This window comes from Anabrus simplex, chromosome 6 (assembly GCF_040414725.1).
Source record: "Anabrus simplex isolate iqAnaSimp1 chromosome 6, ASM4041472v1, whole genome shotgun sequence".
NCBI classification, from domain to species: Eukaryota; Metazoa; Arthropoda; class Insecta; order Orthoptera; family Tettigoniidae; genus Anabrus; species Anabrus simplex.
Window position 1 is genome coordinate 155,708,625 of NC_090270.1, and position 17,208 is coordinate 155,725,832.

The window sequence follows — 17,208 nt, forward strand, 5'->3', positions numbered from 1 at the left end:
CCGACAGTGGGGTTCGAACCCACTATCTCCTTTATGCAAGCTCACAGCTGCGCACCCCTAATCGCACGGCCAACTCGCCCAGTTTCTTCACTTGGCCTATCAGTGACGATAAGGTCTGTCACTGATCTATACTGACCATTCCAGCTGTATCTCGTTATCTTAAACCACGAGTTCTTGATCAGAAATTGGTTTTGTGTACATATATCAAGCAGAAGTTCACCCTCCTCATTTCTATTACCAAATCCATAAGGAACAATAATTCCTTCATAACCTGACCTATCAGTTCCTACCTGGACATTAAAATTCTCAGTTATCATTATGTACTCTTCTTCAGTGATGTTGATTAATCTCCCATTGATGAATGAGATGTCTGTTACTATCAATGTCTTTATGGAGTACAAAACCAACTCCATTCCTCGCCACCACAGGATTACCACTCCAGTATAATTTATATCGATCCTCTAACATTCATGTGTTGCAACTTTTCCATTTGGTTTCACTCAGTCCTAGTATGTGAATATGTCTGTGGCCGATGACCTTAGATGTTAGGACCCTTTAAACAACAAGCATCATCATCATCATCATCATGAATATGTCTATGATTCATTAAATCCGTGATTTTGTTGCATTTTCCTGTTAAAGTCATAACGTTTAAGGTTCCAATCCGAAGCTTGTTTCTGTGATCGGTTCTTCTCGTGCACCTTGAATGAACATCGGACATGGTTTCGTCAGTTTCAATAGTTGGTACTTGAAGTGTTGTCAACATTCAGAATATGTTTCTTTCTGAAGCTCATTTTGGTTTTGAAAGCAGCTGCATTGAACTCCTGTACTGACTTGCTAGGCCTAACATACTAAAGGATTTTCTGTCTGGGTGGTCACTTAGCGTTTGGCAGTCCCCTGCCTCACTGCAAGGCAGCAGCTGATGAATTTGTGTTATTTCCCACACAAAGGTCTCATCTTGTCCAACCTTCTAAGGGAAAACTCCTCTGCTTGCAGCTGTTGGTTTGCTTGGTTTGGTATTGGCCGCCAGACACTCGCAGGTAGTATTGTCTACTGTCGCATACGATAGCAGAATATCTTCTGACCTGACAGTGGTGCTGAACCACTGTACCTTTCTTTATGTTGACCATTATCAATATACAATGAGGGCAATACAATGACTCAGGGAGGAATTCAAGGTCAAATCCCAGAATGGAGGTGACTTATGGCATATCTTGAAACTCTTAAGGAGCGAAAATCTTCCAATCTTGGGACCACTGTTGCACCATATCAAAGTTCTCACCGATTAGTCTCGCAGCTGTCTTGAACGAAGTCTGGTTAGACAAGCATCAGTATGAATAGGAAGATACTAATTTTGGAGTATCTTGCAGTACTCGTTGACCAGAACATTACACCTGCAGAGATGAGGTGGAGGGATCTAGCTCAGAACTGGAAGCCATTGGGTGGGGGTGCAATTAAAGATACCGAAAATCAGTCGTATTGTTGTATCGATTTCAGGATCAGTCTTTCTGATGTGAGGGCCGTGTAACCACACAGAGGCGCAATATTCAGTTGCTGATAGAACGAGACCAATAGCCAAAGAGTGAAGAGTTGAAGAATTAGAGCCCCGTGTTGTTCTGCATAGTTTCTGGATGATGTTTTGTGATCTCAGCTTTGTAGCAGTCTTCAACAAATGTTTTTTGAAGGGTAACATTCTATCCCAAGTAAACACCCAGGTGCTTCAGATATTGATTGTGTAGGAAAAGGATGTTATTAAAATACATGCTGAGATCCATGTTAGCCATGCAGTTTTTCAGATGGAAGGAACAAACTTCAGTCTTGGTCATACTTGGTTGGAATCTCCATTTGCAGAAACAGTCACCTGGAACACTCAGATCTATTGTGAGGGTAGACTCAGTTGTTGTTATGTTTGAATTCCTAGTGGCTATTACCCAATCATCTGCGTATCCATACTTTCTTGATTTCGTCCTAGGCATATCAGCTATATACAAGCTGAAAAGGAGTGGAGGTAGGATAGAACCTTGTGGTAGTCCAACACTTAGTTTTCCTGGTGTACTAACTCTACTGCCTATGACAACTCTAAACAGTCTGTTACTCAGCATGTTATTGACAAGGTTGGCAACAGTCTTGCAGGGAATTAATCTGAGTAGCTTGTAAATCATATCTTTCTTCCATACAGTGTTGTAGGCAGACTTAAGATCGATGAATGCCACAGATGTCTTCAAGCACTATTGGAATCCTGCGATAACGAACATAGTTAGTGACAGCACCTGGTCTGTACAGCTGTAGTGAGGCCTAAATCCTGCTTGCTCTATGGGTATTTCCGCTAGGAATTTTGGAGAAATTGTGTTCAGGAGAAGTTGTTCCATTGGTTTGAAACACATACTCAATAAGGTGATTGGTCTGTAGCTCCCTGGTTTACTGTTGGGTTTCCCAGGATTCAATATAGCAATGATTTTTGTTTGCTTCAATGAGGAAGAATTGTACCCATCTGTAGAATGTTGATAGCAAACTAACACAACCATATATGTGCATTTTTACCACATTTGACAAGGAATCTGGGATATACCCTGTCAAATCCCAGAGCTTTACCAGTTATCATGTCCTTCAGGACTACTTCAACCTCACCAGCAGAAAAGGGATGAGAATAATCCAAGTTTAGTTGTCTTTGGGCTTTCAGATATATAAGTTCCCTCCGGACTTGTCGAGCATGCTTCACATCCATTATTACTCTCAACATAGAGGCTATGTGTGCAGCAACATTATTAGGAGTTATTGTGGGTATCTCACAGCAGGAACCAAGCTTGCCTGCTAGATTTCTTGTGGTCAATAGATTCCACAGTCTCTTTTCACTTTTGTCTTCAGGAGCTATCCAAGCTTTGGAGGAGCTCGTCAACAACTTCCTGGTTTCTGCTAGTAACAAAGTCTTTGTTAAGTTCCTCAGAAACATCTGTCCAGCCAGGAATGTATACTTTTCAGTAGCCTTCTTGAATATGTTTTTTGAAAACAGTACCAACAAATCTGCTGTAATTATCAATATTTGGGGGGATCCATCAAACATATTTATCTAAGTCTCTTGAAAATTTATTTCAGTTTGCTTTCCTGAAATTCCACCATGGTTCAGGATAGAAGGCCACTAAAGGTATTTGAGTACCAACATCTAGGACTACAGAGCGATGTTGACTGTGTGGAAAATCAGATAGAACTTCCGTGTAGTGGTTAGATGTTGGCCACAATTGTCTATGGACACAAAGGACAAGTCTGGGTTAAACTCACATCTCCATCAGCAGATCTCCATTTACATCATCTTGAGTGTCATTGCAAGGACATTAATACAAGTGAATTATCTTAATATTGAAATAATGTACATATTGCAGTACACTACAAAATTTTACATTAAAGTACAGAACAAGAACAACTCGTGATCAACAGTCGGCACTGCGGTGATGCAGATGCTGAATTGCAACAGTTATAGACTCATTGGCAAGTGTCATTATCTAATTTAAGAATTTTGTATTTAGGCTTCAAAATTCAGCAAATTAAGGAGAAAAATCTATTCTTCTTTCTTCTTTATGGTTTCTGCTGAGATGCCGGGACCATAACATCATTCCCAACTGTGTGAAGCTGAATCACATGGTGAATACTCCAAAGGCTAGGAGAATATATAAACGCGCTAGCAAGGCTTCTGTGATCAAGAGAGATCATTACACTCATAAGGAATTGGATTCAGTCTCTCGAGAGTTGTTTCATTTACACCTGCTGTTAAGCAACACTCTCTCGCAGGAATTGTGGTTGTCTTTTGATTGCATTACTGCTATACAGGCTGAACACAAATTCAACCAGGTATCATTCAGACTGAAATCTAAGTTCCTCCGACTAGCTGAAAAACAGCTGGTCTCTCGCACGAACCCAGATGCTAGTAAAACTCTCATCAGTCTTTTCAAGAAATCCTTGGATGAGAACCAAATGGCAGTTCTTGCTAGGGGTCTTAATTTCCCTGCCACTCCACCTAAAATTCCCACTGAGGAGTTAGTTACTTCCGTTGAGGCAGCCATCCACAAACTACCTACAGATGAGGCTGAGGAGTTAAAACAGAAATGTGTGAGACTCATAAGGTCCGCTGTTGTACCCGTGCGAAATTTAACAAGAGGCAAGAGGAGAGCTCTGAAGGAACCTAGAGATGATTCTGAACTGACCATTCTCTAAGCTGATAATGGTAATGCGACAGTGGTTATGGACACTGACGAGTATAAGATCTCGGCTATATTGTCCGAGCCTGTTTACAGACTGAGCTCACATGACCCTACCACTTGTGTGACGAACGCCACCGTGAGGTTCTTAATGCAGTCTTCAATTCCAAAAGAGGAGTCTAAACATCTGTCCCTGGGGATGCAGTGCCACCTAGATTATATGGACTTCATAAGATTCATAAAGATGATGTTCCCCTCAGACCTATTGTTAGTGCGATAGGTTCTCCTACATATGCTCTGGCTAAATACCTAAGCAAATTGCTTCAGCCACACATAGGACGTACTGAATCATACGTTAGGGACACTCGGTATTTTGTCAACAAGTTGTTAACCATAACCCTTCAACCTAATGCACTTTTGTTGAGTTTCAATGAGGAGTCCTTCACTAAAGTGCCAATTGACTCGGTCATGTCTCTCATTGAACATCTGTTCTCTGAGGACATTACTAAGCTATTTTACCACTGCATGTCTTCCAGCTATTTTTGTGAGGTGGGAATTTTTACAAACAGACGGACGGAGTGGCTATGGGAAGTCCACTTTCACCCGGATTTATCCGTGGATATCCTCAAAGTTAGTGTCTTGGCGGATACAAACTGTATGTCAGTGCGGATAATTTTGCTGATAATTTCTAAATAATGACGTTTATTGATTTTCACTTAGGTATACTCTTGTCTTTGCTTGAGGTTAGACGACCCTTGGCATTGGTATGGAAGAATAGTAGTGATGTCTTGAAAAGATAAAGCTGCAAATATGACTTAAGCCTAACTGGCTCCTGCCCACAATTAATGGAAGAAAGAAACAAAGGTCAATACGTCGGTAGTTGTCGCAAGAGAAAATCCCCTATAAACCTGTGACTGTAGGGATTCTGGTGCTAGGTGTCACACCTATTGTATTATGTTAACAGATCTATCCGTTTCCATGCCTTGGGTGTAATATACCGTAGTTAAATATTTAAATAATCTGCGGATAACTATTCACGGATGCGGATGAAGGAATTGCAGATGCGGATATTATTTTATATATCCGCGCAGGGCTCTAGCTATTGCTTCAGTGTCCGTCAAACCTAAGATTTGGAGGAGGTATGTTGATGATACATTTGTGATCTGGACAGAAGGTCCTGAGAAACTTCATATATTTCTAAACCACTTAAATCAGCAACATTCTTCAATTAAATTCAGACAGATGCCTTCCTTTCTTGGATATTCTAGTAAGAAAGAAACCGGACGGCTCCTTAGGACATTAGAATAATAACAGTAAGTTATTTATTAAATTGACCACCTAAACAATACAATAAGTCATTGTCTTGGATGATTTACATTGATCTATTAACTAAAAATGGTACATGTTTCGCCTAGTATGAAGGCATCATCAGCCATATTCTTAACCTCAAAATAAAAAATAAGCACTTGAAATAACATATAATAAGATGAAATTGATTTTAAAAAGTCTTGAAGAGACTTAAACTAAAATTAACATTCAAAATAACAATGCTGGTTTTAAACATTTTTTTACAGTGTGAAGAATTACAAAGGTGAAAGTATTAAAATTATTGACATAAAAGTTGCTATAAGTAAAATAGACAAAGCAACAGACTGTGATGAACAGGTAGTAAGATTGCTAAAAATTAAGTTGACTGATTGGCGGTTATAATTACTCTGATGAGAATGACGATCAGTCATATTTATTCAAAAAGTAATATTGAGGAAATAATGTTGAAGTTTGGTCAGGAGATCACTAAATTCCTTTTCAGGAGACAAAAGACGAAAGTCGTAGGCATATGGTAGAAATGTAGAACACATTGATGAGAAGATAAAAAGTTGTAGATTAAAGGTTGAAGAACAGTGTTAAAATTGGACCTCTGTGGACCATCTCAATTTGAAGTGTCACAGGTGAACAATGTAGTGGAAGTAGAAAATGTTTATTGAAGACTTTATTTGTAAAGTGTGGTAGTATGTTTTATTTGTAATGACTTAACCTGTACTGTGTAATATTTGTAACATATGGTATTTGTAAATAGTAGATTTCTGGAAGTATCGAGAAATGTTACATGAATTTTTGAGCAGAGTGTGTTGTATTTTGTTGGTTATGTCTTCTAGAATATATTTTCTGACTGTTCTGGAAATGGAAGGTTTGCGAGCATGTGTATTCGAGAATGTTATTTAAAGTTTGCAACGGGAGTAGGAATTGTGATTGGTGAACCTAGGAGGGCATAGGCGGACTCATGCTTTCTGATTGGCTACTCCAAGGCCAGGGTTTACCTATATATTGAGAGCGAGGCAGCGTTCGTGATAATTCGGTTTTGTCTTGTCTGCTTTAGTCTGTCTGAAGTTTTACGTCGTGTGCGACGCCTCGCTAAGGGGATGGGCCACCTTCGGGTAAGCACTCTTGCATTCCGTTCCGGCTAAAATTTCCGTAATGTTCAGTTGCTATTTCGTATAGGAGTCTGCCCTAGCCTAACCTAGATTCGCCAAATTAATTATTTATGACGCCTTAGCTTTTCAGCTGGGCTTGCCTGTTTGCTTTCGAGGCATTCCCATTTCTTGTTTCACTAAATATGTAGATTGTAGTTTAATTATTTACCTTGGGGTTTGCCTCTGGTAGTTCGGTGTCTCTTGATGTACGCTAGAGTTTTGGAGAGTACGTTTACTTCACTGTAAATTGCATTGTACAACTGGATTTGTAACTAGATGTATAGTTGGTTTGAAATTTTGAACTTGTAGAAGGACATTATCATAGAACTTCTAAATTATGTGTATCACAGAGAATATAGTTCGTAAGTTGCAAGTTGGCGGATTTGTTCGGAATGTATTCGTAAAATTGTTTTGTATATAACATTTTTCAAATTTCAGGATCATGGTTGATTTGTTTCGGAATCTGCAATCTAAGCCATGTCCATGCCCTCGGTAGGTCCTGCCTGTTTCCACCTTCCTGGTTTATTGTCCACTAGTTGGCCCTACTGATATTTTTGTATTATGTTGTTGTTGGCGGAGATCCGCGTAATTTCAGCTAATGTTTCTATGAGTGTGTAGTGGTTTCTGATATTGTGTAGTTGCTCTTACCTTCCCCCCTTTACTGTGTTTAGTGCTTTGTTTTGTGTAACCACTGTAGTAGCAAATGTTACATGAAGCGATGTTAAAATGTTGTGAAGAATATGAGTTTATTGACAGTTGAATCATTTGACAAGGTGAAGGTAGTTTGTACGTTTGGTAAGAAGTCTACAGTTGTCAATACACTTGATTCATAACGTACAAACTACCTTCACCTCGTCAAATGATTCAACTGTCAATAAACTCATATTCTTCACAACATTTTAACATTGCTTCAAATTGAGATGGTCCACAGAGGTCCAATTTTAACACTGTTCTTCAACCTTTAATCTACAACTTTTTATCTTCTCATCAATGTGTTCTACATTTCTACCATATGCCTATGACTTTCGTCTTTTGTCTCCTGAAAAGGAATTTAGTGATCTCCTGACCAACCTTCAACATTATTTCCTCAATATTACTTTTTGAATAAATATGACTGATCGTCATTCTCATCAGAGTAATTATATTGTAAGTGATAAAAATCATTGTTGTCCGTATTGAAGATACTGAATGTAGGATGCTAAATGGTTTATCTTGTCACCTATTCAATACATATAAATTTTACATTTAGGAATTTATTATTAATTCCGCTTGAGACATGTTTCGCCCTTCATTGAGGGCATCATCAATTAAATTACCTCCTCAAGGCAAAAATCAGGTACCTGATTAGTATTTAACATGCACAAATTAATACATATTACAATGGGAAAATTAAGTACGAAAAACTCTTGTACAATGGTGATGGTTAAACATATTTAAAGAATAAGAAGTCGGCACCAATGCTTAAAATTACTGGGTAATTATAGCAGAGTTCAGCAGTGGTGCTCTGAAGAATAATTGATGCACTCATAGAAAATTATAAAGTTTATAAAATTATTTACAGTATAACAGTCGGGGGGGGGGGGGGGGGGAAGGGTATAGTGCTCGGCGTCAATGTTTTTAACAAAAATTACTGCCAATGGTTGGTAACTATACAGTAAATTTACATTATCCTATTTGAACAGTTGAGAATTTACAGTTTATATACATATTTACAAGAGAGCAGCTTGGTGAGCAAGAATATAAAAAAAGTATATTACCAAGTGCGTCCCGTTGCTTTAATCATTGGAAGATGATTGTAGCATTGACATATCAGAAATATGCAGAGTGGTTTCATCTTAGTTAATAATCATAGGGGGCAGGGAAAATATTCCATAGCCAAATGAGGTTCTAAAGGCATCAAACAGAAAGTTGTCTGGTTGTAGCACCGGGTTCGGTACGGTGAACTGGTCAGCGTGGACGGAGACTCAATGGGTGTCATTGAGTAAATAGTGCATTTGAATGGCAACAATGATGGCAGTTATTTGTAGGTAAATGTATTACTGGGAATATGTTGCAGGTTGAATCCTTCGCTTTTTCTTAGTTGACTTCTTGTAGCTTGGAATGATGTGTGAAAACATCGTTGTGAGATGCCGGTGAGACTTAAATTGATAGTATTTCGTAAATGGATGTATGAAGGACCTCAGGACGAAGTTACAGTTTTTTGTTGCTGGTCTAGTGAAATAGAATGGAGTTGCTTATGCTATGAACTGCAGTGGAGAGATTAGAATGTATACGGTAACTATTCCACATCATTCCAAGCTACAAGAAGTCAACTAAGAAAAAGCGAAGGATTCAACCTGCAACATATTCCCAGTAATACATTTACCTACAAATAACTGCCATCATTGTTGCCATTCAAATGCACTGTTTACTCAATGACACCCATTGAGTCTCCATCCACGCTGACCAGTTCACCATATCGAACCCGGTGCTTCAACCAGACAACTTTCTGTTTGATGGCTTTAGAACCTCATTTGGCTATGGAATATTTTCCCTGCCCCCTATGATTATTAACTAAGATGAAACCACTCTGCATATTTCTGATATGTCAATGCTACAATCATCTTCCAATGATTAAAGCAACGGGACGCACTTGGTAATATACTATTTTTATATTCTTGCTCACCAAGCTGCTCTCTTGTAAATATGTATATAAACTGTAAATTCTCAACTGTTCAAATTGGATAATGTAAATTTACTGTATAGTTACCAACCATTGGCAGTAATTTTTGTTAAAAACATTGACGCCGAGCACTATACCCTTCCCCCCCCCCCCCCGACTGTTATACTGTAAATAATCTTATAAACTTTATAATTTTCTATGAGTGCATCAATTATTCTTCAGAGCACCACTGCTGAACTCTGCTATAATTACCCAGTAATTTTAAGCATTGGTTTCGACTTCTTATTCTTTAAACTTATATGTTCAACCATCACCATTGTACAAGAGTTTCTCGTACTTAATTTTCCCATTGTAATATGTATTAATTTATGCATGTTAAATACTAATCAGGTACCTGATTTTTGCCTTGAGGAGGTAATTTAATTGATGATGCCCTCAATGAAGGGCGAAACATGTCTCAAGCGGAATTAATAATAAATTCCTAAATGTAAAATTTATATGTATTGAATAGGTGACAAAATAAACCATTTAGCATCTTACATAGAGTAATTATAACTGCCAATCAGTCAACTTAATTTTTAGCAATCTTACTACTTGTTCATCACAGTCTGTTGCTTTGCCCATTTTACTTACAGCAACTTTTATGTCAATAATTTTAATACTTTCACCTTTGTAATTCTTCAAATTATAAAAAAAATGTTTAAAACCAACATTTTTATTTTGAATGTTAATTTTAGTTTAAGTTTCTGCAAGACTTTTAAAATCAATTTCATCTTATTATATGTTATTTCAAGAGCTTATTTTTTATTTCGAGGTTAAGACTATGGCTGATGATGCCTTCATACTAGGCGAAACATGTACCATTTTTAGTTAATAGATCAATGTAAATCATCCAAGACAATGACTTATTGTATTGATTAGGTGGTCAATTTAATAAATAACTTACTGTTATTAGTCTAATCAAATATCATCAATAGGGATCAAAATGATATTTATTACATGTAATCCTTAGGACATACCGTCCATCGCAAGCCTACCCTCACAAAATGCTATCTTCATGCAGATTCTCAGCCCCATCCAGCACAAAAACAAGTGGAGGTGGACACACTCCAAGTCACGTTCAAGGGTAATGGTTACAGCGATTTGCAGATTCATAGAGCCCTGCATCTCAGAGAAACGACTAAGCAAAGCTCACAGAAGGAAGAAGTGAAGGAAATTGCCTACCTGCCTTACATTCACAGCACCACAGATCTAATTGCCAAGGTCCTCCGCAAACACAATATAAAAACCGTGTTTGGTACTGTCACTAAAGTGCTCACAGTCTGGGTAAAACCAAGGACAAATTTTCCTCACTTTCACATCCTAGGGTATACAAAATTCTCTGTACTTGCGTCAAGGTATACATTGGCCAAACATGCGAGTCCATTGGTACTTGTATCAAGGAACATGAATGAAATATTCGTCTCAACGAGCCAGACAAATCAGCAATAGCTGAGCACGCTCTGTCATCTGGTTATAATGTCATGTTCCAAGATGCTCGAGCTTTTATTCACACTAGACACTACAGGTCCAGGATCATACGGACGGGAAGATGTGGAAATACGTAGAAATCCTAATAATTTCAACAGGGACACTGGCTATCTATTAAGTAATATGTGGTTGCCAGCCATTAAGGATTTATGTAGGTGTTCCCCTCCCCTGTCCCTTCACTATTGTTATTTTGTTTCAGTGTTTTCAAAATTTGTACGATCCTCATCGCCAGATAATTCATTCGAGTTTTGTATCTATGTCATACTTTCATATGTGTGTACTCCTGTTGTTATGTGACTCCCTCTCAGACTGATTCTGATGGTTCCGTCAGCTTCCTTTGCGAACGCTAGCACTGCATCATGTCCAGTGAGCCATTTGGTGATGAGTGAACGTACCACTTCCACTTCTGTTATAACATCTAAATTCAAACTTCATTTCTTGAGATGCCTTTCTCATGAACAGTCCAGCTTTACTTCTGATGACGCAGAACAAAGTTCTCTGTGAAATGTAAAGAATTTCACCTTATTTTCTTGACACGGCATAAGCCGAAATGCGTATATCATGTCTATAAGTATGGGCCGTGAAAGGATCAATGGCAACATAGTTTATTGTTTATTATCAGTTTCTACTTATTTTCTTCCAGAATTCCATGTGAAGTGTGGGAGCAGGTCTAACCCCCAGTACCTTCTTCAGCTGCGCTTTTGTTCCTAATGGTTTTTGATTTTATAATTGGGTCCTACCCTTTGCCTATTGGGTTTACTGGGCATAATTATCAGGTTTCCCTGCAGTAAGTTTAAGTAGAAATTTTTGGGACATGTTATTCACATTCATGTGATTTCATCAGAACAGTGCTCCTCCGGGCTTGGGTGTTCAAGCATACTAGCACCTGACAAAGACATTTGATGACAAATGAATAAGTTAGAGTAGAAATGTGACAAGTTCTCAGGCCACCAGATTTATTGCCTCTCAATTTCTTCTTGAAATCTGAGGATGTTCTGATTATTGGCACATTGAAGCATCTAGTACATTTTTTCATGCCTGTAAACCAGCCATCACTGTGCCTTAAATTGGCATGTAGGTATTGATAACTTTGAATATTTGTGATAGAATCAAAGTGATGGAGAAATAACTATTGATGGCATGTTCTTTTTCCTTTTATGCAATTTTCTATAATCATGTATACTTAGGTGGATCAAAATCATTATACTACCTTTATTATCGTGTGTTTCTATGATTATTTGATCAATTATTATATTCATGCCAACTTGATGTGATAGAATCTCTCTCATTCCTGTTGTTAGTTTAATTTGTGAAATTCAGCCAATTAACAGCTCCCTCAGGTACCTTGAGTTGCATTGTGACAAGTCACTCAAACGCCTGTTGCACCACAACAAAATATTGCTGATGTATGCCTTACTTACTTACTTAAAGGTCCTGATCTGATCCTCTTTCTTATATTCGAAAATGATGGCACGTAGTTTTTCCTCATTACAGATGTCTACTTACAGTTCTAATTTAAATTTTATTTTGAAATATTTCAGTCCATCCAATAATAGTTGTTTCTTCCCAAAACTGTTTAGAAATGATAGTATATTCTTTCTCACAGACTATAATGTATTCATAAATATAATTATAACAGTGCAGCAGATGAGATTATTGGTAACAAAAGTATTCCTCATTAAATTTGTAATGCTGCTTAAATAGCAATTATTATCCTAAAGTCGATTATACTGGGTTGTTCAGGTATGTCCAATCCATGTCGTATCCAGAATGGTGGGTGTGAGGACATCTGTAAGCTTGATGTAGCTGGAGCAGTTTTATGCTCATGTTACGGGGATCGCAGATTGCTTGTGGACGAGCGTCGCTGTGTGGATAACAACAACAAAACATGTGGGGAACATTACTTCCAGTGTTCCACAGGCTCTTGTGTACCATTCCATCTCACTTGTGATGGGGTGTCACACTGTGAGGACGACTCAGATGAAGATATCCAGTACTGCAGTAAGTATTTTTAACTGTGAAACTAGGTTTTAGTAGTAGTTAGATCCTAGCAAACACCAACTTGCAAACACCTATCCTATATTTATTTCAGACTCTCACTAATTCAGACAAGACAGAGCAGGGGAGAGAAAGAGAGAGAGTGTGTGTAAAACAAATGAATTTATTATCAAGGAGAGCTTGTTGTAAATATTTTATGCACAGTGCAGAATTAGTGTTGACAACTGATTTCTGTAAAGCTGCTGCTTATTTTCCTCACCTTTTTAGGTGGTTGTTATTTTAAAGAAATATCCTTTCAGGGCCAGTTTCCTACTAGGCAGATGTTGTTGTATACCTCTTCTGTCATTTAGTGGCATTATTAACCCGATGAGTGCTACGCCCGCCTATAGGCGGCCTGACGTGGCCGGTCCACCAGTGCTACGCCCGTCTATAGACGGTGCGTGAGAATTTTAATTTTTTTGAGTTTTCCGGTTCACTTTCTAGTGCAAATTTGATCTCTGACATATTCTGCCATCTGTTGGGCATTTTGTAGAACTAATTGATCAGAGATTATAGCTGCAAGAAGTAACTTAGAGTTTTTTGTAGACGTCTGTGGACTTTATCTGTGATGTAAACAAACATGGTGGATCAACAATCTATTTGCTCTTGCAGCGATGTTATTTCCGATCACAGAATCTTTCAGTTATTAACCACTGCGAAAAGCGATGATGGAGATGATTTAAGGAATTGTTAAGCGATTTTGAAAGTGAGAGTGATAGAGATAGTGCCGAAAATATTGTATGTAAGAGAGAAACAGAGCGTCCTTATAAACGAAAGAAGGAAAACACGGTGTACCGTTTTCATCGTCCTGATAACGGAATAAATGATGTCATACGGCGTTAAAATTTGCCATGCACGGTAATGAGATCACAGAGATTATGTAATTGAGCCATACATCTAAAAAGAACGAATGTATTAAGTTAAATAGGCCGTGATTTCAGAATATATAATACGGACGCATAAAATCAAGGAGGCCATGAATGTGACGGCAAAGATGTTCATTTGGCGAATCAAGTATGCCTAGGTCACGAAATTAGACATAAAGATATAAAGGATCCATGCGGCCGTGATAAAAAAAATAATAGAAAGTTTTTAAAATTGTTAAAAAAAGAAGTGGGTGAATAATAAAAAAAATTTATGCAAGACTTCGAAGCAAGTTCATCCACGAAGAAAATAGTCCTCGCGGGAAGAAGAAGGGAGATATATAAAAGAGCAAGAGCTAAAGATCCAGCACATTGAAGAATTTTTAAAGTTACGCCGATATCTGACCTAATATCGAGGCGGAAAAGCAGAAGAAATTGAATAATATTTAGATAGTAGTCGGAATACAAACTGAAGGTCGTCGCGAAATACCAAAACAAATTAGACTTCTCATATGCTGAATGTCTAAATGAAAAACTAAGAGCTAATTCGATAATTTACTTGTTAAAGTCTGTTACGAGAAATTGACATTGAATTTCTGCTATAATAACCTGATACAAAACTATAATCTAGCTTCTTTGTAGTACATTTTGAAGGCTATGGTTGTGACATTAATTACGATGCTGGAAATGTTTCTTTCACATGTGACTAACGGCTACAACATGAGAGGCTAAATCGGAGATGGGGCTGACTTTCCGACATAGACCGCCCAGCTGTTCCTGCTAGCCCGAGTCTTAAAAATACCGCCAGATGATGACGTAACGGATGTTGGAGACTATCTACACAGCCCTAAGATGACAACATCGGAGCCTAACCCAGTCATCTAACATCGGCAGTCGCAAGTTAAGTTCCAAAGAATTATTTTATAATCTTGAAATTTATGTGTCGTAGACGTAGTATATAAATACTTGCAGTAAACATTGGTATGTAGCTTGTTATGAAGTTCTTCGTGATGAAATCTCAATCGATACTATCTTTGCAATGAGGTTATCCTAGTTGATTTATCATTATGGGAGTAGGTATTCTTCGAGTGTATATAATCAGTGTCATGATATAGGAATGCTTAAAGTTAAACAAGGAGAGATTTCAAATGATGTTTTCAACCATTATGGAAATGAAACGACGTACACAATGTGGTATATTCCAGACGTAACGTTTTAAAGAAGATAATTAATTGCTGAGTTGTTTAGACTTGGTTACTATTACGACGCGACTACATGTGAGTAAATATTAACTTATTTTGTTTATACATGTGTTTCCTTTACAGAATAACGTGATCATGTGTATTACAAGTGAAACTTAACCCAGAAATGCACCGCTGTAGTATATTAACGATATGTTAAGACGATTTGCCGCCTAGATGGAAATGATTAATGTTTATGTAGGAAAGTAAGGATTTGAGCGACATGTTGATGTGGTTATACGTATAATTATTCGTTGAGATATATTTATGGTAATGAATGACGCGGTATTATAATATTTAATATTGGTATATGGAGAGATAAATATACTTATGAATTTTTGGTAGTAAATACGATGTGTTACTAACCAGTAATGTTATTTAACGTATGCGGCATGATTTTTAAAATAGTAATGCAAGATATGTTGGGTTAATGATACATGTATACAAGGAAATACGTCGCAGAATTCGTATTTTGGTTACCGTAAACTGTCTTCAGATTAAATCTCCAAATAAGGAATAAATAAGGGTAAACTTGTTGTCTTCATGGAGAATATGTCAACGTTGTAATGAATGTTATTTGATATTTGGTCTCAAGGATATATTTTAATGGATAAAGCGACTTCATAATTTGAATCTCTACCACAATTAAATAAATAATGTTACTAAATACATTCCTACGAATTTTATGGTACTTGATTGGACATAGGTGCAACCATAAATCATGATAGGTATAATTTCTGATAAAACTACGATAATAACTGATCATTATACGATACCTACATTTAATTTTAGGATGTAATATGATTATTTTTACCAAATGACATGGTCAAACTGACCAATATTTTTCATTTAATGATCGATATATGTTTGAAATAGCCATTTTGAGCTATTATATACTTGGAACTTACTTGCAACTGCTGATGTTACGATTTTGGAAGATATGCATTTGTTTAGTGACAAAATATGAATTCAATATCAACGAAAATAAGCGTTTAAAAAAAAACAAGAGCCGAAGGACTCTAACTAAACATATTTATTATACATTTTTCTAAGGCTTAGGGACTTGGTTTTTTTTAACCAATATTAATTTATCTGCTTACCAATTGATTGTCGTTATTAATATGAGATACTTAATTTCAAAGAATATTTGACTACATCCTCATCAAATATGACTGATACCTACGATTTATGTGATTATGAGAATTTTTCTTTGTTTTTATGATGCGGATAACAAGTATTTAGCAAGAGGATGAATTGAATCAGATCGTAGATAGTTTAGGTTTATATTTGATGTAAATGACTGTTATCATATTTTCTTTTATGATTCTAGAATCATGAATAAAATTGTAGATTTTTACAATTTAGAGGTTATTATTGAAAATAGGCTGATATAATTATGGTAGATAAGATGATTTTGTATTAATTAAAAAAAATTTTTTTTTTCTTTCTCGAATGAATGGACATGGACAACTTAACATCGATTCCGACGGATGGTTGGTATCGCTGGTAATTTATTAAAAGGAAATGCGGTTTCCCAGTTGACCTCACGTAAAAAAATACTATTCACAGATGCATTTTAATTATCCCTGAGAGGTGTCGCGTGGCAATTTAGGAACTATTTTGATGACAAATGTGACATATGAAATGAAGATTGCGCCGTTGCTTAATTTTTTTTTTAATGGCGCGGTCACTGATTTATTCATTGATTGATGGAAGCAAGTATAGCTACCGACACTAAGCATCGTTTTCATAAATGCATTGATCCATTCTACTGATTCGAAGAGATGATAGTCGGAGGAGGGGAAAATAGCCGGAGCATTCGATAGGTCGCCCATGATGGTGCAAGAAAATTATTCCCCCCAGGATGGTGCAACGGTGAGTACAAAAGCTATTTTATCACTATTTTCATAGCGGACGGATTACTTTTCTTCACCAGAGTTTCAAGTTACTGTGACAGACTCTGAGGGCCAAGTAGTGTTTGATGATGACCTGAAAATCATTGATTTTTAGAAACTTTCTTGCCAGCGGAGTTGGTGCAGATAGTTGAACAAATCGGCATCACCAAAACCAGTAGAAAACATTTAACTATCACCACATTCCAGGTTTGGAAACTATATTAAAATATCAACTTATATAATTCTAAGAAGTTACATGTATTAGTTGCCTACAGATTTTAGGAAATAATATTATTTTGGGCTCTTTACTTTGTATAAA

At 37.1% G+C, this 17,208-nt stretch overlaps 1 protein-coding gene across 1 annotated transcript in view; it reads left to right on the forward strand.

Annotated features, from left to right (window-relative positions):
* Positions 1-17,208, forward strand: part of LRP1 (LDL receptor protein 1) — a 744,558-nt gene that overhangs the window by 366,334 nt on the left and 361,016 nt on the right. The window contains exon 41 of the mRNA XM_068228249.1: positions 12,597-12,854. Within this exon, the coding sequence (XP_068084350.1) occupies positions 12,597-12,854 (258 nt within the window). The remainder of the gene's footprint in view (positions 1-12,596; positions 12,855-17,208) is intronic.